Source organism: Garra rufa, chromosome 12, assembly GCF_049309525.1.
Source record: "Garra rufa chromosome 12, GarRuf1.0, whole genome shotgun sequence".
In the NCBI taxonomy this organism is placed as follows: Eukaryota; Metazoa; Chordata; class Actinopteri; order Cypriniformes; family Cyprinidae; genus Garra; species Garra rufa.
In genome coordinates, this window is record NC_133372.1 from 41830061 (window position 1) to 41853898 (window position 23838).

At 35.5% G+C, this 23838-nt stretch overlaps 2 protein-coding genes across 4 annotated transcripts in view; one reads left to right on the forward strand and one right to left on the reverse strand.

The window, feature by feature from the left end:
• Positions 1 to 7576: 7576 nt before the first annotated feature.
• rbpjl (recombination signal binding protein for immunoglobulin kappa J region-like) lies at positions 7577 to 23537 on the reverse strand. The gene is made up of 12 exons (XM_073852592.1): positions 23516 to 23537; positions 22239 to 22308; positions 19581 to 19715; positions 18997 to 19067; positions 18807 to 18922; positions 17652 to 17826; positions 16877 to 17014; positions 14466 to 14578; positions 13232 to 13372; positions 12979 to 13134; positions 12761 to 12864; positions 7577 to 7850 (listed from the first exon to the last, which is right to left on the reverse strand). Exons 1-12 carry the CDS (start codon positions 23535 to 23537, stop codon positions 7577 to 7579), a joined length of 1515 nt encoding a protein of 504 aa, XP_073708693.1.
• matn4 (matrilin 4) overlaps positions 22121 to 23838 on the forward strand; it is a 31808-nt gene continuing 30090 nt past the window's right edge. For all 3 annotated transcript variants that reach the window (XM_073851576.1, XM_073851578.1, XM_073851577.1), the window contains exon 1: positions 22121 to 22243. The gene's annotated coding sequence lies outside the window, so the exon portion shown is untranslated. The remainder of the gene's footprint in view (positions 22244 to 23838) is intronic.

A 23838-nucleotide genomic window follows, 5' to 3' on the forward strand; every position in this document is an offset into this window, starting at 1 on the left:
TTATTCCACCATTACTTTAACATGGAAGTAAGCCTATGGACAGAGCTAATTTAGGCCACGCCCACACAGGGCGGAATCCGACGATCTCCATTGACTTTGTATTGCGGAAAGCTGACCCCTTGTCATTTCTGACTTATAACAAAAAACAGAACAATGTTTTAAAGCTGCTATGTGACTAGGTGTACAGTAAACAAGCTAAAAAACAGAAAACTACATTCTTATAAGCTGTTGACCCAAAAAAGGAGTGTTTAAGGACACAAAAAGTTGTAGATGTCAGGTTATTTCACGTTGGGCCATTCAGTTTGGATGATTTCTCCAACAAAAGGAAGGTAAGGAAAAGGAGCACTGACATAGACCAATAAACTTTAGTTTCTCAATATATTTCCTCCTTTTAGGGTGGTGAAATAATCCTTTGACATGGTTAAAATAATATATGTTAACTGTTGCCGTTAAATTCCCCTCCAGCGGGCGTAGTTCTCAGAGTAATATAACACCTTGGGAGTTGCTAGATCTAAAGCTCTACTGGGGCACAGGCCCCCATTACTCGTTAATTCAGTTGTTGCATGTATGTCTTTATTTTGGGATTATCAATGTAAATTATAACTCAAATTTGAGATTTTACTGGGGCACAGCATATTTTTACTGGGGCACGTGCCCCAGTAAAAAGGGTCTAGCAACGCCCCTGCCTTGCGCTCTACTTTTGTGTCCTAAAAATGACACACTGTCCAATGATTAAAGTACGCTACAGTATGTGTAACCCCTCACACCCGGGTCCTACCGCACCCGCTCCGAGCGGGTCTCAAACCCGAGTCTCCGTCACGGGAGGTGGACACACTAACAAGGAGGCTAAAGGCTGCAACCTCTAGCGTCAGTCGCTAGTGCGTCTGTTGAGATCGGGGAGTGAGGTTTACCTGCACAGCACCTACTAGCTGGCCTCTGTAACATATGCAGTTTCCTACACTCTCAAAAATGCTGGGTTTAGTCAGTTGGGTCATTTTATTGGGTTGTTTTTAATATTTTTACCCATGTGCTGGATAAAAAATGCTGCACTCTAAAAAATGCGGGTACAACCCAAATGCTGGGTTCAGTTTATTGGAAAATTTTACTGGATTATTATTTATAATATATATATATATATATATATATATATATATATATATATATATATATATATATATATTTACCTAGAAGCTGGGTAGTTTTTTCTGTAACTGAGCTGTTGGGTCATTTTCAATTCTGTTTTTTTTTTTTTCTACCCTGTCTCTGATGAAACAACCCAGTTGCTGAGTTACAGTCAGAGCAAAGGCTTAACAGGAGAGAGCGGTTCTCAGTGCCGCCGATTTGATTCACTTCTTCAGCAAAATAAAGGTTTGTATACATTTTATTTAATTTCTAAATTCTTCACTGTGCTGTAAATTATATTATTTTACACAAAGCGGCATACAAGGACGAGGTGTCAGTCAGCTGCGTCAACAGCGTCCGTATCGCATGATGGAAACACCTTGTGCCTTGCATAACATACAGTAAACTGATTTTATTTGTGATCCCTGCTGAAATAAAAACAGCTAAAACCAGCCTAGGCTGGTCACAAGGCTGGTTTTAGAGGGGTTTTGGCCACTTTCCTGGTCTTAGCTGGTCAGGCTGGGAGACCACCAGCTAAGACCAGCCTGGGAAAGTGGCAAAAACCCCTCTAAAACCAGCCTGCTGACCAGCTAAAAGCAGCCAACCAGCCTAAGCTGGTTTTAGCTGTTTTTTTTTCAGCCGGGATATTACTGAATTTCATTTAATTTGATGTTAAAATATGTTCTTTAATCTCATTACAGTTTGTTTACGTGAAGGTTATGGAGTCAGTCACGGCATCTTTCAGCTACGAGTGAAACGCCAGGCAGCGGTCTTAGGTTTGTACTTTTCCCAGTGAAGATCAGCCCAACACCGGCTCAGATTTCGCAGACACACCGACAAAAATTTCAGTAAAAAGTGATGAACGGTTGAATGCATTTAAATTAAAATGCTACTTTTTAATGTTACATTTTTTTATTTCTAAAATGTTTGTTAAATGAGTTTAAATGTATGTAACATTGTAAATTATGATGTATTCACCCAAATAAATTCAATTTGTCTTATATTTTTGTCTGTGGGTGTTCTTTCATAATAATAAATGTTCATCCTTTGATTATTTTTGTTGCCTCTATAATTCTGAGTGTGATTTTCAGTTTCCATCCCATTTTAAGCCAGCAATATAATACATTTTAAACAATAGCAGACTTACATAAAACAACCCAGCATGTTGGGTAAAAACATTTAACCCAAACTGCTAGGTCAAAATAACCCAGCATGCGTTCTGTCCAGTATTTACCAGCGCTGGGTTGCCAAAAAACCCAAGTTGGGTTGTTTTTAATGGGAAATCCGTCCTGACAACTGAAAAAAATAGCCTATAGATAATTAATATAGGATTTAGGCTATGGTACAAAAAGGGTTTAAATTTAAATTTGTGAATTTTAACCAAAAACAGTTGCATGGTGTTGCTTTAACAGTTGTCTCACTTGTTTATTTCTCCACAGGAATTTTAGAAGAAACATTGGGACATTGTTGACACTTAAACGCTCTCCATTGCGTATCCCGAGCTGCAAAACAGAAGGCTTTTGTCCTGATTACATAGGAATGCTGACATTTACATCAGGTATGGTCTTTAACCAAACCTAATGCTGAGAATGCCGGAAAATATTCTCATTCTGCATGAACAAAGCAGTCTTCTCCACGAAGTTCTGGGCTTTCCGCCCATGTTTTTAAACCACTTAGATTTAAGGCATTCTGACAACATGGAGCACTTGTGAGATTGCTGTAGGGAGCGATTCTGTTCCGGCTGGCGGAAGGATGCAAGGTCAGCTGGTTCCCCTTCAAGTCAGGCATCATTACAGATGTCCTGCGGAGGCAGAAGGACTTGCTAGAACGGAGCCGTTCCAGGTTCGCATGCAGTCACAACAGAGAGCAAAGAGCTCATAAACTCCATTTCACTTAGAAAGCCATGCGACGTCAAATAAATGTACTGGATTTAACAAATGTTCACTTTTAATCGCATCTTTACCAAAGACCAACCATTACTTCATTCGAGTATCTTCTAAAAGGCTACAGTGAAATGCCATCAGACCAAAAATGACCTTTTAAGGCTTTCTAGGTCTTAGCTGTATCTTGTTGGTCTGGCAAATAAGCCTCATTCTTGGCTGTCTAGTCATTTAGTCTGTTTGAAAAATCTGCCAGACATCTGGAATCGGTCACTATACATGTCAACCTAGCAAGTAATATTTTGATGGTGGTCAACTAGAGCATTTGTGTCCTACATACCTGTCACGACTGATGGATGAGGATAATAAGACCTAATTGTATCATATTAGGTCGGTTATATCACAGCATTATAAATTAGGGTTATTACATTCAGTTTGCCATAGTTGCACAAGTATGAGTTAAGATGTCTTTTTCACATTACTAGGTTAGGAAAAGGAAAGTTGCTTTTAAATAAGAATAAAGCCTCAAGAGGCTGTATTATACTTAGATTTTACAGTGATATAGTCGTAAAATCACTGTAATTCACAGATTTTTGTATACACTTCTGTTCAAATGTTTGGGGTCAGTAACATTTTTTAAGAAGCCTCTTATGCTCACCAAGGCTGCATTTATTTGATCAAAAATACGGTAAAAACTGTAATATTGTGAAATATTTTTACAATTCAAAAGAACTGTTTTCTATTTAAATATATTTTAAAATGTAATTTATTCCTGTGATGCAAAGCTGAATTTTCAGCATCATTACTCCAGTCTTCAGTGTCATAGATCCTTCAGAAATCATTTTAATATGCTAGTTTGCTGTCAAGAAACTATTTTTATTATTATTAATGTTGGAAACAGTTGTGCTGAAAATTCAACATAACAGTATTAATTTTTGTTAAAATATTTTAAATGTTATAAATGGCTTTACTGTCACTTTTTTCGATTGAATGCATACTTGCTGAAAAAAACCCCACTTTTTCATTTTTTTGATATTAATATTATTTAATGTTAATTATTTACAGTTGAGGTCAAAAGTTTATATATACCTTTTAGAATCAAAATGTTAATTATTTTACGAAAATAAGAGGGATCATACAAAATGCATGTTATTTTATTTTTTTAGTACTGACCAAAATAAGATATTTCACATTCATACATATAAGCCACAAGAGAAAATAATAGTTGAACTTATAAAAATGACCCTGTTCAAAACATACACTTGACTCTTAATACTGTGCGATCCACGGCTGTATTTTTTTTTTGTTTTTTTGTTTAGTGATAGTTGTTCATGAGTTCCTTGTTTGTCCTAAACAGTTAAACTGCCTGCTGTTCTTCAGAAAAATCCTTCAGGTCCCACAAATTCTTTGGTTTTTCAGCATTTTTGTGTATTTGAACTCTTTCCAACAATGACTGTATGATTTTGCGATCCATCTTTTCACACTGAGGACAACTGAGGGACTCATATGCAACTATTACAGAAGGTTCAAACACTCACTGATGCTCCAGAAGGAAAAGCTATGCATTAAGAGCCGGGGGGTGAAAACTTTCGAACAGAATGAAGATCTGTACATTTTTCTTATTTTGCCTAAATATTTTATTTTTTCATTTAGTAATGCCCTTCAGAAGACAAAATAAGTTAAATTTACCCTAATCTTCAAATTCAAAAAGTTTTCATCCCTCTGTAATAATTGCATAGTCCCTCCGTTGTCCTCAGTGTGAAAAAATTAATCTCAAAATCACACAGTCATTGTTGGAAATGGTCCAAATACACAAAACTGCTGAAAAACCAAAGAATTTGTGGGACCTGAAGGATTTTTCTTAAGAACAGCAGGCAGTTTAACTGTTCAGGACAAACAAGGGATCATCACTTCAAAAAAACTGACTTGTGGCTTGCAAGTCTGAACTATTAGTTTTATAATACGCTTACATGTTTTGTTCTTGTGCGGTGTTCAGGAAGAAAAACTCTGAGTTCATGTTGTCAAACATGACAAATCCTTCAAAGCATTTATAATAATCCATTTCTTAACCTCTTCGCAAAGTCTGTCTACTCTACCGTGCTTTACTTTGACGCACTAATTGGCTCGCATTTGGCCCCTGAACACACACATCTCTGGAACAATGAGTACAGACATATTTTTCATACTTTTCTCATCTTCTCTGCCCAGGCACTGGCCTCTTAGACCTTAAAGGGCCCTTCTCAGAGCTGTAAATGAGCTGTCAATCACAGGCCAGATCCTTTCACTGATTGGAGCAGAAGGCCGATCGGGCTGGAATGATGGGAGAGTGCTGATATATTAGACAAACGCTCGGCCAAAATAAAGGGACAGAGGTTTCTTTATGCTCAGAGGGAGCAGCATAGGAGACTCTCGATGCGCCACGTACACGTGCCTAAAGTTTATGTTTAAGCCGCTCCGAGAGTTTCATTTCAAGCAGGAAGGCAAAGCTGAAAGAAATTTCCTTTTTATGGTATTGAATACAATCCTTCCTGTTACATAAGAGGTGTCAAGAACGGATACAAACAGAAGAATGAGTCCCTTCATATCTCGTCTCCAAGCGGAATGGATTGATGTGAAAATAAATTCCAGGGGCCTGTTGGCAATGGTGGACACATGATAAAGATTAGTTGATGTGCCAATGTGCCGGTCTCTCTCACGCATGTTTGCTTTAGTAATTAGGAGGAAACGAGCCAAAGACCTCTAAGACCCTTCAAAAATATGCGCACACACAGTTTCACACTTTTCAACACAATTTATGGGGTATGTTCTTAGCTTTCATCCTTTGAAGATGATCTTGGATGTGGCAGCGGTGCTGTATAATAGACGCTTTGTGTAAAGGTTATGCGAAGCATTATGGAAAAGATACCAGAAGCAGTAAAGCAGAGTAAGTTGAGAGAGAGTACATCATAATATCAGTTACATAACTGCATTATGACAATTAGATACAATACTGTTAATCTAATCACATGCCAAAATATGGTATTGGTGTTTGTTATACTTTGAAAGGGCAGGATCAAAATTTCTGACTCTCTCACAAATTAACAAGAATACTTTAAAATTGCTGAATGTTCAGACTTATATATTACATTTTAAATACATTCTGCTGTACATCTTGTATTCGATAAATTGGACTCAAATGTATACTTTTATTCAGTAAGGATGCATTAAATTGATCAAAGCTTAAAGTAAGGACATTTATAATGTTACAAAAGATTTCTATCTCAAATAAATGCCTTACTTGTGAACTCATAAATAATAAATCACATTTTGAAGTCTCCTATTCTCACAAAGGCTGCATTTTTATGATGAAAAAAACACCAATATTATGAAATAATATTACAATTTCTATGTGAATATATGTTAAAATGAAATTTATTTTTGTGATGCAATGCTGATTTTTTTTTTTAATACTCCAGTCTTCAGTGTCACCTGATCCTTCAGAAATCATTCTAATATGCTGATCTGCTGCTCAAGAAACATTTCTGATTATTACCAATCTTGAAAACAGTTGTTCTGCTTCAGATGTTATATAGAAACCGTGAAACATTTGTGACCCTGGACCACAAAACCAGTCATAAGGGTACATGTTTTGAAATTGAGATTGAATTGAATAAATAAGCTTTCTATTGATGTATGGTTTGCTAGGATAGGACAATATTTGGCCGAGATTGAAAATCTTTTTGAAAATCTGGAATCTGAGGCTGCAAAAAAATCTAAATATTAAGAAAATCACCTTCAAAGTTGTCCAAAGTTTTAGCAATGCATATTACTAATTAAAAATTAAGTTTTGTTATATTTATGGTAGGAAATGTCCAAAATATCTTCATGGAACATGATCTTTACCTAATATCCTAATGATTTTTGACATAAAAGGAAAATAATATTTTTTTTTAATAATTTTGACCCATACAATGTATTTTTAGCTACTTAAGACTGGTTTTGTGGTCCAGGGTTACATTTTATTTTAGGATTCTTGATGAATAGAAAGTTAAAGAGAACAGCATTTATTTGAAATGGAAATATTTTGTAACATTTCGTGCATCCTTGCTGAAATGAAATGAATTTGTAATCAGAATGTAAACACCCGTAAGAACACCTAAACACTAGAGTTTATGTTGAGAATCCTTTGATTTCAATATGGATGTTGCATAGCAACACAGTGAAAAACAAAACAGTTTATGAAAATGATACTTAGAATTTCAAAATTTCAAAGTTTGCTGTGCAATGACTAATGAAAACGTCACAAAGGCAAGTCCAGTTTCATGAATCTAATTAACTATATTCCATATTTATTTCAGACTGACCCAGCTCTCTCCACAGCCCTAATATACAGATCTTGTGCATTCCTAAATATCAAACTCCCTAAAGCTCTATGTGACTACATGCTGCAAAAGTTTTTCTTGTTAGTGTAAGTATTAACCAGAAGCTAGAATGTGAGCCAGGACTGGACATAATCTGACATTAATATTTGCCTCCGTGAGATGTGTGTGTGTGTGTGTGTGTGTGTGTGTGTGTGTGTGTGTGTGTGTGTGTTCTTAGCTCTGCATAAATAGGTGAAAGTTCGTCCGTGTGAACTCCTGGTGAATGGTGTCTATGAGCGAGTCTGAGTCCGTGGTTCTCTCTGCTGTACCGTTTGCTTGAGAGGGGGCGCTATGCTCTGGTGTGTAAGTAAATGAATATGAACTCCTGTAGATCAGCCCATCCAATCGGATCAGAGATAAAGGCACTCTGATTGGTTGTCTCATCCATCTCCACTCGCCACTTAATATGGATACATCAGGAACAACACACAGCAGAGACCTGGAGGACCTGAGATGAATAAAGTATTATATTTACATGGTTACATTGATCAAATAGCCTTATTTTCAGTGTGCAACTCTATTTTTCAGCCAATAACATGGTAGCAGACAGCATTGGCTGTTATATTATTGCAATTCGATTAGGTTGTCAAACTGAAATGTTATATTTTCTTTTCACTAGTCTGAAAGAAGACATGTTATGGAAGCAAAATATCCCTAAATCTCGAAAACTGATCAGTGTGTTTGCCTGTAGTGCTTTTATAGGGTTTTGTGAGTCTTAAAAATCTTAATTCACTGTTTCACAATTTAAGACCTTGTAAGGGTTTTAAACAAGTTAAATAAGCTTCCTACTGATGTATGGTTTGTTGGGATAGGACAATATTGGCCGAGATACAACTATTCGAAAATCTGAAATCTGAGAGTGCAAAAACAAAAAAAAAAAAAAAAATCGAAATATTGAGAAAATTGCCTTTAAAGTTGCCCAAATGAAGTTTTTAGCAATGCATATTACTAATCAAAAATTAAGTTTTGATATATTAACAGTAGGAAATTTACTAAATATCTTGAAAGTTGAAAGTCCTAAATGAGTAAAGTCATGACATTAGGTGTTGCATGCATTGCAAAAATTTCAGGATGCATTTATTTGAGATGCAAATACAAAATAGTCTTGAACAATTTAACAAAAATGAGTTTATGCTTAGAATAAGAACATGTCTGTCAATGAGGTATGAAAACCTGTTTTCTGAGCCCATTGGTAGATATAAACTCACTCTATTTTGATCAGTTTCTCATTAAATAAGACTTCATATGTCATCTCAAATAAATGTATCTTGGTATAAGAACTTTTAGACATTTACATTGGATAACAAGACAATAATATTGATGAAGAGCACTTTTTTGCATGCTAATACAATTGCGTTCTTCTTAAACATTTACACGTACTGTTCCCTTCAGTTCACTGAATTAAAGTAAATTTTCTTTACTTGGTCTTATATGGAGTTAAATGCAGATTTACATGCAGAAACCCTAAAATTAGTATTGAAATAAACTAGCACTGACTGTTATATTATTGTAATTATCAAACTTAGACTCCGGTATTAATCTGATAAATGTTTACATCCTGTAACTTAAGATGACGGATGTTACACCTCACTAATTTGCAGTCATTTCAGTCGCTGACCTTCCTGACATCTGAAACTGGACTACAGCTTTAAGAACCTCCCTAAAAGGACCTGAGAGAGACCATCGTTCCATTCTTGCCTGCTGAGACAGGAATGTCACACCACGGCATCCCAGGAGGCTTGTCAAAATGGTCACAGTGGACTAAAATTGTTGCACAGGGAAAAAGTTTTGTACCAGTGTTAAGTTTTTTTTTCTTGAAATGAATGTGCAGACATCTAGAACCTGATTGCAATTTATAAAATAGACAGTTCATGATAAGATGAGCCATGTTCAAAGCCAAAAATGTGTGCATGCCAGTATCAAGAGTTCATTTTTCATTTGAATTTGGTATGTTTTTAAAAAGACACTACAAGCAAAACCATTGATTTTGGTTTTTGGGATATTTTGCTTCTGTAACACATCTTCTGTTTTTAGATTGATAGGAAGCATCCAAAATACACATTTATGTGTTGTTATACTTTACCTATTTGTGTCTTTCAATTGCAATACACGTAAGAAAAAATGTCAGAAATCTCTACTTCAACATCACTTACATACAACTAAATATTTATTCTGAAACTGATGGTTTGTTCATTTATCATTAAAATGATTTATAGAACCTTTTTTCCCTTTAAAAACATGGTGTTTTGTTTGTTTTTCTGGCTGTTGACAGTATTTTCTAATTTAAAAAGATCAAAATCCTGTCTGGAAAAAATCTTTACCTTTAATATGTCGACAAAATGAAGCAATTTTTAACTTGGTTTTAGCCATTGTTCAGATTTCTGATTTGCCATTTATTTTTGGTGTTTTCGCGATGTGTTATCATTCGGCTATATTGGCAGGACTGAACGTAAACAATGCCACTAAACTGAATGAACTTTGCTAATTTTGCTGATTATTGCTGCTGAAAATGATCAGTTATTGTCATGTTTTAGGCTGTACTAATCGGTTAGATGGGCGAAACTATTTGGAGTACTATACACTGCCAAAAGTATTAAAAAATCCAGGAAAAGAGTGCAAAAACTGTCTGAGGAGCAAAAAATGTTTGTGGTTAGCCAAACTTAACCAGTTCGAACAACTGATTTTCAGAACAACAATTTTGAACATTTGTGTTTGTTCTCATCATTTCCAGTCAGGTAGGTGAATTATTAGGATAATGTCTTAACTGATACTGCTTAAAGGTCCCATATTGTCAAAATCGAAATTTCCTGGCTTTTTTCATGATAACTGAGGTCTAGGGGCTATGTAACTACCATATGAGTTTCAAAACAGTCAATCCACAGTAAACTGCACACAGCCTGCTTAAAGTAGCTGTTCATTTTCACGAGCCGCTGTGACTTCCGCAAAGATGTGACGTCCGATCTACTCAGTCACCGCCTTCAGTCACCACCCCGAGCACCAATCACGTCCCACCCTCCTTTTGTCAAACCCAGACAATATCGCGTCCATAACATTGCTAAGCAACAACAACACGGAAACAAGTCGAGAAAACCCTGTTCAGTCGATAGATGTCGAAACTACATCATTGCACAGGCTTCAGAACAACGTGAATATAAGAGACCAGTGGCACGTCAACTTCAGCCTCTTTCACACAGCGATTCCGGTAAATACACGGATAATGTGTCCCATGATTTGTTCTGGAGTTGTTTGATTTGGTTCATTCACAGTTGTTTTCCGGAATCTGTGCGTGCTTTACACACAACCCATAAAGACATGTGACGTTTGGATGTGAGATGCGACGCATACCTTTCACTAAACTGAAACTAACCTGAACAAACTGTGCTTCAGTGCTGATAGTGAGGAGCTGGCTCTGCCCGATCACCGCTTCATTCCACTTTGCATGTATTTTTTCGTCGTGAAGAGTCGCATGATAACGTGCATCATCACTACAACACTGCCTTTATGGTTCTGGTTTTTGTTCACACAGCGCTCGTTCCCGTAATTTTCCAGAATCAGCGCACATTGTGAAAGGGGCTTTACTAAAGCAAGTTATGTAGCTTACTGCATTCGGTGTTTGAAAAAGAAAAAAACATTAATGATCATTCTGAAATATCCTGTTGAGTATCAGCAGGCTAGGCTCTCTCTATGGCTCTGGTACGATACATGACCGTAGTTACCTGTGGTTGGCCTGGCTGTGCGTCACTCAGAAAACAACAGGCCAATCAGAAGAGAGGCTCATGAATATTAATTACATGGGCCAAAATCGACCTGTTTTTGACAGAGCTCCTAAAAAAGGAGCTGTAAAAATATATTGAGATGGATTTTGGCACTTATACTGCAAATATATATTCTTAAGGACATCAACAACTAAAATAAACCTCCAGAAATGTGTACAATATGGGACCTTTAAAATGAATACCTATTAATTTTAGTTTGTCCTTTCCTGCTTACTAAGTTATTAAGTTCTCTATATAATTTAGCAGCTTCGACATTTTTAAGTGGTTTAGACAGCATAAATTAACAGAACATCATATTCAGTAGTACATTAATGTGCAATAAACGCTGTGTACATCCGGGTATCGCCATATGCACATATTTGTACTATTTAAAGCTCAGATGTTTGAAGCAGTTATGTTAACTGACATATCTTAAGTTCATTTGACTCATTCCTTTAATTCTGATAAGTTCAGCCAAGAAAAACTTTGATATTTGAGTTATCACAACAAGTTCAATCCAGATAAGTTAACTTAACTCAAAATGTTAAGTTGTGATAAATAATTGGCGCAATCATTTTTACAGTGGTATAATCATTCTCTGTGACATTTGTGCTTTAACGCGTGATATTGATAAATGATGAGATCTGCGGTTTGCAACGGAAGACTTCAGAGCTTAATCTTGTGTTACACAGGACCTCCTGCGGTTTACAAGAAGAGGAAGTCATAAACTGAAATGGGCAGCCTTTAAACCGCACATTCACAAAGCGTGTCATATTCTAACTCAAATAAGGAAACTTTTCTTTTTAATGTGTTTGAACTGTTAAGGACTAACAAATAAAAGGAGCAATGCTGCCAGCTAAATTGTGTGACAGCTTTGCTGTTTACAACATAGTGCAGTTTTAATAATATTAGTATTTATGAACAGTATTTTCAACAATTAACAATATAGCATGAAAAATAATATTGAAAATTATTTGAGCTCTGCATATATTTGTTTTACATAATGCAAAGTAAATATTGCAATGCTGTTGATCACTGTATTTACAATTGGATTACAAATAAAGGTGTCTAGACGAGTAAAAATGGTCTTGTTTTCAGAAAAAAACAATTCAAAATTAAGTGCATTTTTGCTTGAAACAAGCAAAATAATCTGCCAATGGGGTAAGAAAAACAATCTTGTTTTCTGTTTGAAATAATATTTTTTTGCTTACCCCATTGGCAGATTATTTTGCTTGTTCTAAGCAAAAACTCACTTATTTTTGACTAATAATTTTTAATTATCCAGAAAGTTTTCAAATATTTTGGCTGGAAACAAGACAAAGAAATCTAAGTAAGAAAAGCATTTTTTGCGGTGTGTTGGGTTGTTTTAACCCAGCCCAGCATTGGGTCAAATATGGACTAACCCAACTGCTGGGTTAAAATTTTCAATTAAACTGTTAACCCAAAAGTTGGGTTAGTCCATATTTGACACAAAGTTGGGTTGAAACAACTCATTTTTATAACTATTGATTTGGTAGGGTGGTTTGGTTGTAGCTTGCCAAACTACAAGCTTCTCTTGATTTAAAGTATTTTAACACTGCTTAAAAATATGATAATTGCTCACCTGAACATTGTCTCAGCTTGCATGTTTCCAAACCAGACCTTTAAGTGTGGACTGAAGTTTTCTCCGTGAAGCTCTAACATGGCCACATGTCCACCTCCATTCAACTACATCACCAAGGACACTTGTAAGTGTTGTTTAAGAATGTAAACATACAGCTCATAGAGTTTCATACTGAAAAGATGTAATGAAGAAACATAACTGCTTGCTTTATTTCTGACCTCTAGTCCATTGATGACAGGTACAGGGCTGATGGTGGTTGGGTGAGTGGTGAGACTCTCACTGAAGGTGTATTCAACCACCTCCGTTCCAATAATGGTCCAACAGGAGCCGTCATTCAATAACACCTTATTGCTTTCTTTAGGACACGGAGAGGCCTGTAAGTTTGGAGTGACATGGTGATGAATATATGATGACAATTTTCATTTCAGGTTGAGCTATTGTTTATATTTAACTGTCACTGCCAGTGTTCACCTGGAACTGTATGATTTTTTCATTAGACAGACACAGGTACATGTGGCTACTGTCTCTGAACTGGAAAGCACATTTGTGAAGCTGAGACACAGGCTCATCCACATCTAGACATGCATACTGCTTGTTCACTTTACGTATTACCTGCAAGGAAAGAAAACAGAATTAGGTAACTATTCACACAGCTGAACATTTGTTTTTGTTTTTTTTTTACATTTAACATCCCCTTAAAGGAATAGTTATTAATATTGTCCTATCATAACAAACCATACATTAATGGAAAGCTTATTTATTGATTATTGATTTAAAATAACTCTTATGACAGGTTTCGTGGTCCAGGGTCACATTTCTCTGTAGAGAAAAAAAGCAAGATTTTTTAATTCCAGAACCCTGCTGTTTTTCAAATTTGATATATTGCACTCTTAAAAACAAAGCCTCTTTATTGAATTGATGATTCCTTAAAGAACATTCATAGAACCGTTCCATTGCACAAAATGTTCTTTATAGTGGAAAAAAATTCTTTATATTTTTAAAATGTTCTGCACATTAACAAAATAATGGTTCTTTTTAGAAATGTTCACTGAAAGGTTCTTTGGGAAACCAAAAGTTCTTCAAAAAATGTATTTTCAAGAGTGTAATTATAGAAAATGCTCTCCATTTTTGTTCCCAGACTGCTGAAATCTGATAAAAGCAGACTCAAAATTAGTCATTAAAAAAGGGAAAAAAAGATATATCGCCCTTCTATTATGCACCATTGCACCTGGTCCCCCGCAGCACGTGTGCTCTACAATATGCCTGACTGTTGGCCATCAAAACTCCTTCTGCATGATAGCTTCAAATACATGCTTGCAAACCAAAAACAAACCAGTCAGCAAATTCAAACAACTAAAACAACATTGTGAAGGCTAGTGCTAGTCTGCCAAATGTGGTATTTAAACATCGCCCTTGACATTTTGATCAAGTGCTTTATCAGCAAATTGTGACGCATGTTGGTAGCAGACTGGCTTCCAAAAAACACCACAGGGATGGAAATTTCTACTGGGTAAACTTCTGAGAGATGGGTAAAAAAATACTAATGAAAAAATTACACGCAACATGCAGGTTCAATGCAAATGCAATGAACATTTAAGAAAGGGAGCACCGTTACACATTTCACCTTCATTTTAGCTTGGATATCTATAATAATGATAAAGGATCATGTAATAGAAACAAAATCAGTTTTATATTTGCATACTACCATTGGTGGCAGCGCCACTCCTGAGTCAGTGCATATCAGCTGAACCACACAGCCGTAACAGATGTAGCTGTCGCACAGGGTGTATTCACTATGAGTAGCTTGCATCTCCTCCACTATGAAGAAACAGAGTGAGTATTAGGCGATAGCACTGCAGGGGATGAGAAAGAAAAATAGACCTCACTCAGATTTGGCCTTGAGTGACATATAGGGGTTAAACCCATTTATGCTACATTAATTCCAGCTGTTGAGCACATGTTGCTGACATTTACATTTTGACCTTTTAGGATATCTATTTTATTTATTTGTTTATTTTTTTGTTAAATGTCAACACAAGTATTCTAGAAGACCAATTTTACTCTCGAATGCAGTGATGCGCTATGGGGGATTGTGAGAGTTTGTTTACACTGGGCTTCCAGCATGCAGTGTCATCAGTTTGGCTGGTTGTTTCTAGACTTGTTTGGGTTTCTTGTGTTTATTTAGCTATTGTGGTGAACGGTGAATTAGTCATTAGAGTGATGAGCAACAGTATGTGCATTTGTGAATCTGGGTTAATAGAAAAATATCCACAAATGGAGTTTCCAATGTCGTTAGTGTGAATTAGAAATTGTTAGTATTACAAAACTGTTAGAAAATGTTAAAGGGTTAGTTCACCCAAAAATGAAAATTAGTCCATTACTTACTCACTTAAAACTTACTTAAAAATGATCCTGCCATTTGCAAGCTTTAGAATTGCATGGGTGGGTGTTTCTCTTCAACAGTCCGAAACAAGTCCAATAAAATGCATCCATCCATAATAAAAAAAAAGTGCCTCACGCAGCTCTGGGGGGTATATAAAGGCCTACTGTAGCAAATTTATGCATTTTTGTGAGAAAAATATTCATTTTTAAAATGTAATAATCACTTTAGACACTTCTGAGGGGTGTATACGCACTGCTGAAGTCATATGTCATCCACTCAGAGCTGCTTACATGTATGACCGTTACAAGATTAAAGTGATTCTTAAGTTATAAATTATAAATTATATTTTTCTTACAAAAATTTATCGATTCACTACAGGAGGCCTTTATTCACCCCCAGGAGCCGTGTGAGGCACTTTTTATTATGGATGGATGCACTTTATTGGACTTTTTAGGACTGATGAAGAGATACACAGCCTAAAGCTTGGAAATGCCTGGATAATTTTTAATATAACTTAAACTGGATTCATCTGAAGGAAGTCATACAAACCTAGGATGCATGGATGGTGAGTAAATAATGGCTACATTTGATCCTACTACTGTATTTGTAGATGCTAAAATTGATATAAACTAAGATTAATAAATGCTGTTTAAGTATTGTTCATTGTTATTTTACATGAACCAATGTAGTTAAAGGGTTAGTTCACCAAAAAAAAGAAAATTAGCCCATTGTTTACAGACCCTCAAGGCATCCTAGGTGTATATGACTTTCTTCTTTCAGACAAATCCACTCAGAGTTATATTAAAATTGCGTGGGTGGGTCCAAAACAAGTCCAATAAAGTGCATCCATCCATAATTAAAAGTGCCTCACACAGCTTCAGGAGGTAAATAAAGGCCTCCTGTAGCAAATCGATGCATTTCTGTAAGAAAAATATCCATATTTAAAATGTATTAATCACTTTAATCTAGCTTGCACCAATGGGTCAAACACAGAAGCATCTCCGGGTGGATGACGTATAACATCGCTCAGAAGTGACGAACGAGAACGCATCGTGGAGAGATCAAAACAAAGCAATGGTCATGAACTAGATGTACAAAACGAAGATTTGTAAAGAAAAATGTCAGAGGATTTCGATATAAGCCAAGAGGAGACTGGTTTTCCTTGGTTAAGTAAGGAAACTATGCTTTAACTATGCTTTTTTTTTTTTTTACAAAAATGCATCAATTCGCTACAGGAGGCCTTTATTTACTCCTCTTTTTTATTATGGATGGATGCACTTTATTGGACTTGTTTTGGACTGATGAAGAGAAACACTCACCCATGCAATTATAAAGCTTGCAAATTCCAGGTTAATTTTATTATATCAATTCAACTGGATTCGTCTGAAAAAAGGAAATCATATATACCTGGGATGTCTGGAGGGTAAGTAAATAATGGTGTAATTTTCATTTTTGGGTGAACTAACCCTTTAACTATGGACTTAAATAACTACTGACCATTTTGGATTTATTTTTTTTACCTAATGTCATTTAAATAAAAGTAAACCAGGATTTATAAATAAATAGTGTGAAATCTTGAAACCTGACTACCCAGGATTCATTACTGACCAGTGTGAAGTATCTGTTTTCAAGTGTGAAAAGCTCATAGTTTATAGTTTTGGTCATTTAAAATGACATTTGCCATAAAGAGGTTTAAAAGCAGAATAGCAGAGAAAAAGTATTGGATCTCAAACCTAACATGACCGTGAACGCCGTCCATTGTCTTGCGCTGGCGACAAAAGCCCCATCTTCCACCGCCAGGTAACGTGTACTGACTGTCTGCGACCGCAAGCGGTTAAACAATGACACTTTTGAGCCTGACGAAATACACACTGCAAAAACAAATATACTTTTTTTTTACAAAAACAGAACCAATAGGCAAAAAAAAAAACGGCATAATAATTGAAAGCCTCACTGATACCTAAACATGCACATTCAGACCTACAAGCAGTCTGCAAACACAAATGACGGATATACTGTGACTAATGCCAGACTGTGCTTTTTCTTAATCTTTGTCTCATTGTCCACCTCTCTCCCACAGAACGGTGAGGAATTCAACGTCACTTCACAGCTGCTCTCAGATGTCAAGTGCCTCTTTCTTCCCCTTAGAAGCTCTCTGTGGATCCAACAGTCAATGTCAACAGAAGATGCCCTCTCAGTGTGTGCTTTAGGATCAAAAGGTTGGAGGTCAAATGTCTGACTCCTGTGGCAATGGCTGCTGGGTGACACCAGTTAGTGGCTTGACCTCACTTCTCATACTCAAAGACGCGCAAACACGCTTACCCAAACTTACAGGAGTTTGGTTTCTATACCAGTCGACCCTTTATGTAGAAGCACTTAGTCAGAGTACAGCCTATATTTGATTTTTCATTGCATTGTATGTGTTTAGCTGACAAAAGGTGTAATACTTGACTAAAATTAAATATGGACATTCAGAACAGCCATAAATACACACATGCACAAACTCACGGTCAGCGTTTTTCATGGACTGCCTCTTCTGTGATGGTTTGGAGATGACTTTAATGAGTCTGCTGTTAAACGTGCCAATTTCTTGCCCTCCGCTGTGAAACAGGTGTAGCAGCAGGCGAAAGTGCTTTCGTTTATCCGTATCTGAGATGTACAAGGTTTTAGCGCAGGCAAACATCTGAAAAATACATTTAAATAGACAATAATGCACAATTTGCTAACATTTACAAAAGATCACAAGTTTGTTATTGGAACGATTGTTTGTTTCTGAAAGACGTATTTCATGCTTACCAAGGATGCACTTATTTGATCAAAAAAATGCAGTAAAAACTGAAAAAATTATTACATATTTTTAGAATTTAAATTAACTATTTTCGATTTGAATATATTGTAAAATGTAGCTTATTCCCGTGACGCAAAGATGAATTTTCAGCATCATTACTCCAGTGTTCAGTGTCCTTCAGAAATCATTCTAATATGTTGATTTGCTGACCAAGAAACATTTCTGATTATTATTAATGTTCAAAACAGTTTCATATTTAATATGCTATATTTTTCAGGATGCTTTGTTTAAAAAAAAAAAAGTTCAAAAGAACAATTTATTTAAATCAGAAATCTTATAATTTGTTACATTATAAATTCCTTTACTCTGACTTTTGGTCAAACTAATGCTGAGGCATTTCTTACCGACCCCAAACTTTTGAATGTTAGTGTAACTGTCAATTGTATCTAAAGTAATAATGTTAATGTCAAAACAGTTCAGATAATTTGCTCTTGGAAGAAATATGGTTATACATGTGAGTTTATTTAGAGATCTTTTAATTGCAGGCTTTGGTATCTTGTCAAATTTCAGCCCCATTTCAGACATGTTTGAGATCTTATCTAAGGAACATCATAAATTTGACAAGGAATTAACTTCTCATGGCTGTTTTGGTCATATATTCAAGAGATCTTTTTTGTGAGTATTATTTTCTGTGGTCAGGAAGATTAAAGATCATGTTCATCCATCTGCCCTCCTTTCATAAACCTGGTTGTAATCCAGGTAGAATAAACATATGATCCCATCTCCAAATCCATCTGTACACACAGCAGTCATGTTCTCTCATAAACCCGATAGACTTTCTCTTCTTTGATCGCTGAGCTTTGCCAATGTCTCACCTTCCTGTCTGTCTGCTCCTCAAAGCTCAGCTTGAAACTGTCTGTCCGCGGATCAGCTGAGCTGTCCAGACCCATGTAACCGAAAAGCCGACAACTGGACTCTTCTAGACCTGATGCTGTGAATACAAATGGAAAAATTACAGTGAATTACAATAGTAAGAATGAAGATATTCTCTCAAAGCTCACTGACCTTTCAGCTGCTCCTGTCTGAGTTTCCATCCATGTCCAGTGAGATACACGCAAGGAGGCGGACAGAAAAACCTATGAAAGTGCACAAAACTCTTATTTTTGGAATAAGACATGAATAGAGAGGGTGTTCAATAGTTTTACTTCACATAAATGAACCAGTTAGTAATAAAAGAACTCTAAAAAACTGGTTTTGGATAAAAAAATACAAGCTTTTTTGTGCTTAGTGCTTTATACAAGCCGAAAAATAACAGTGTTACTGTTGTAAAGCTAATTGACCAGTTGGTGAAGACCTGATTTAATGGGTTATCCATCTTTTTCATGCTGTTTAGAGCTAAAAGACCCAACAACAAACCAGCTTCCATGTTTCAAAAACCATTTACATGATGTGTTTTTTTTTTCAGAAAGGATTTGATTATGTTATCAGCTGGTCAACATCTAAAAACCAGCAAACAACAAACAGCAAACAAGTTGGTTTTACATTTTTCAGTATATTTATTATGTATATGCTTGTATATTTCACTGTTGAAAAAACGCATATATGATGCATATATGAAAAATAAATGCATATATGAAAAATATTTTTACCTCTTCTCATTGCCATAAGACTTCTGAGCAACTTTGGCATGCAAGATGATCACTGATTGGTCAGGTCTGAATTGAAGGTATTGCCTCACTGAATCTCTGGTTACTTTTGGCAATGAGGAGAAATTTTGATCCTCCCTAGTGATGCACAAAAATATTTATTTTATCCTTAGTGTTACAAAATGGTAAACAATCTTATCCAAACTCTTTCAAGTAAACTATCTGCGCATTTCTCAAAGATCCTGTCATGGAATAAATCCTTTCCAATTTCGACATAAATATTGATATTATTTCAGGAAGTTGGGGCATTAATAGCCGTTTTGGCTGTCCTATGTCTGTAGTAGTAGTCATACTGTGCTTTCTGAAATTAACCATGCAGCAGCAACAAGCAGCGTTTATGATTCAGTAATAGATATGAGCTATAATAAATATTCTGAAAGCAGTGGAGATGAATAAAACAGGAACTATCCAATTATTTTGGAGAAAAAACTGTACATGATACATTTAGGGCACATTTATATATTTCTAAATAAATCCTTTTTATTCTAATTTCCTTTTAAGAAGAAGGGGAACCTTTTTGTAAAAACAAGCTGTGAATAAGCAATGGCTTGCAATGACATAGTGGTGAGTCAGAATGACATGGTTTTTATTTTTTGGGTCAAGCTCAGGTCTCTGTTCATCAAAGACACCTAAAAACAATAAAGTACATTTGAAGTCAAAAGTTTACATACACCTTGCAAGATCTGCTAAATGTTAATTATTTGACCAAAATAAGAGGGATCATACAAAATGCATCTTATTTTTTATTTAGTACTGACCTGAATAAGATATTTCAAATAAAATACATATAGACCAAAAGAGAAAATAGTAGTTGAATTTATAAAAAAAATACACTGTTCAAAAGTTTACTTACACTTGATTTGTATTTATTTATTTATTTATTTTTTAGTGATAGTTCATAAGTCCTTTGTTTGTCCTAAACAGTTAAACTGCCTGCTGTTCTTCATAAAAATCCTTCAGGTCCCACAAATTATGTGGTTTCTGTATGATTTTGAGATCCATCTTTTCACACTGAGAACAACTGAGAGACTCATATGCAACTATTACAGAAGGTTCAAATGCTCACTGATGCTCCAGAAAAACAATGCATTAAGAGCTAGGGGGTGAAAACTTTTGAACAGAATGAAGATTTCAAATTCAAAGAGTTTTTGCTGAAAAACTACAGAATTTGTGGAACCTGAAGGATTTTTATGATGAACAGCAGGCAGATTAACTGTTCAGGACAAACAAGGGACTCATGAAGAACTATCACTAAACAATATTAAGACAATATTAAACAGTATTACAGGAATTGAACAGGGTCATTTTTATAAATTCAACTATTATTTACTCTTGTTTACTATTTATAAACATCTTTTATGTGAAATATCTTATTCAGGTCAGTACTAAATCAATAAAACATAACATGCTTTTTGTATGATCCCTCTTATTTTGGTAAAATATTTTGCATTTAGCAGATTCTGCAAACTTTTGACTTCAACTGTATCACAGTATCCATAAAAAAAATATTAAGCAGCACAACTGTTTTCAGCACTGATAATAATAACAAAAAAGTTTCTTGAGCAGCAATATTAGAATCAGCATATTAGAATGCTTTCTGGGTGATCATGTGACCCCCAAATTCAGCTTTGCCTCACAGGAATAAATTACATTATTGTTTTTTTTTTTAATCAAATAATTGAAGACTTGATAGACATGAAACTTGTTTTTGAACACAAGAACTTCATATAATCTGTTTGCAGTTACTCATTTTCAGTTTTGATTCCACTGATTAAGACCCCAAGGATATAAATGTGACATTTCTCAGCAGAGCAAAGTGCTTTAATTGAAACTCAGTTAATTCCCCAGGCTTAAGATGTTTCAGTCAGTCTGCCTGGATTTATATCTAAGGCCTTCCCAGGAGGATACCGGGTCATAGGGGTACTGATATTATTTCCCACTATAGGATGAAGGTCAAATTAGATTTCCATGTTTGGAAAAATTACAAAACTTATGCAGTTTAAAATGCTGTACTTTTTCTAAAAGTGTTTTAATTCCTTTATCTAATTCCTTTATCATTAGGCTATACTTAAAGGACCAGATACAGTATTTAAAATTCACTTTTAATTCATATAAACTGCACTCTAATAAGAACTGAAAGAGTTATTTGTTGATTACCCTAATACAGACGCTATTTCATAAGAAGCCTTTCATAAGAAAATAGCATCACTGTAAATGAAATTCAGACTGATAAAGTTAGTTCTGTGTACGCTAATGGCACTTCAAGAGTCAGTGCATCAATCGTGGACTAAAGTAGAACCGCAAGGAATTTCTGTAGACTCACTGAAAGAAAGCGTTAATGTTCTCTCTCCTGCTGCAACCCCCCAAAGAAATCCTGCCTGCTCTTCCCATTTCGGACGGGGGTGGGATTTGGGATTTTAAACGTGCTCTGTAGATTTAATACCTGGCCAATGTCTTGACTGTTCACTCTATGCTTGAATAATCGCCTGGAGAGGTTACTACTCACCTTAAGGGACTGTTTTATAGGCTGCCGCGTCATTTTGTCGTATTTTTGGATACCGTTGCCCACTTCTACAGGAGAGACTGTACCTGTGTCATTACCTGAGGTGAGTGAAGCACGCGTCTGATGTGTACAGGTGAGACACTTCTGTCGAGTCCACAATGGCCAGCTCTGGAATATAGAGAGGAAGAATATATTGTTGCTTGCGATTTAATTTAATTGAGGTTGAAATTTAAGCTAATTAAACTCTGTTTAACGACATGGACAGTGACCTTCTAAGGAAAGAAAGTTTTTCAGAACAAACTGTTTTAAATTAGTCGTGAGGCGGGTAAACATAGCCAATGTGAGAAACATGGTAAATGTGCTAAGCTGAGCATTTTCACGCTATTTTTTAAACAGTATTTTAGGCAGTTTCCCTCGATAATAGAATAAAATATTTATTTTTCAAAAAAAAAAAATACTGCATATTAAATAGTATAAAATATTATATGTTATATTAAAAATACTTTTAAAATGCATTTTTCGTTATAAAATGCAATTGGTCTCTCAAATAATTAGTTAATTGTTTTTAATCTAGCCAACTTTTGAGTATGATGACGAGATTTAATGAAAAAAAAACTTTATTTGATTAATATTTAAAGTGTTAACTATTTAATAAATGACTGTCACGAGATTTGATTTTTAAAAACACTGATTAATATTTCATGTGTAAGCTATTTTAAAATGTTGTGTGACATGTTTAAAATAATGGCGTTGTGATCGCATCACGTGGTCTTTTTTTTTTCTTTAAATAAAGTGCATTTATTTAAAATGCCGTACTGACATACTATTTCTGATTTCTGTATATCGTGCACAATATGTAATTTTTATTTATCCATGAAATATTATATTGTAGTATAGCCTACAACCAAAGCACACTCTGAAAGAAAAAAAAAAATGTGTCCCACAAAGCATTATTTTATTTCCAAGTAAACTAGATGCTATATCAGCTGGCATTTGTAATATTTTTGCTCAATATTTGATCAGAAAGCAAAAATTTCATCTAGACAAAGTTTAATTTAATCACAACATTATTTAATTTTGGGATGGTGATCGAATAGCTAATTTAATTGTGCAACATCAGTATCTGCATACTGATTTCTTGCTGTAAGAGCAATTGCTGCATACTTTTTAACACTCTATTAAAGCATCTATGAGAGTAGTACACAGTATATACTGTCCAGTAAGTAGTACACTACGTAGTATTCCATTCCAAGAGCTTAAACTAAATATAGATCAGTAACAGACTGGCTGTGTCTCCAAACCTAGTTAGCTGCCAACCCAAACAGCATTTTTGGCCATCATGTGTTCCACAGTGCTGTCTAGATAGGCAGCTCACCAGGTTTGGGACACAGCCACATGCTTTAGGTGCACAGTGGTTGGCTGGAGGCGAAACCGCTATTAGTAGCAAAGCATCACATCTGCTTTCAATCTCACTTTAACAAGAAGCTGCTGTTAGTTAATCTAACTGTGCTCTGAAGCTGTCAGTCAATCGGCTACCAGAGAAACCATGCTTGTCATTTTCCTTCATTTGCCCTCCTGTCTTCTCTCTCGCTCACAGCACACTGGGTTTTTCTTTGGTCTGTCTGTGCCCCATGTCAAGCTGAGAGAAATGTTTACACTGCGGGGTTTTACCCCACGGAGATCCCTTTGGGTGAGAGC

Excerpts from the sequence above, each read along its gene's own strand:
- rbpjl (XM_073852592.1), bottom strand. The coding sequence starts at position 23,537 with ATGTGGCTGTGTCCCAAACCTG. Across the intron at positions 17,827-18,806 it reads AGGAGCAGACAGACAGGAAG|ATGTTTGCCTGCGCTAAAAC; the intron begins GTGAGACATTGG and ends TGTATTTTTCAG. Across the intron at positions 13,135-13,231 it reads AAAAAATCATACAGTTCCAG|GCCTCTCCGTGTCCTAAAGA; the intron begins GTGAACACTGGC and ends CCAAACTTACAG.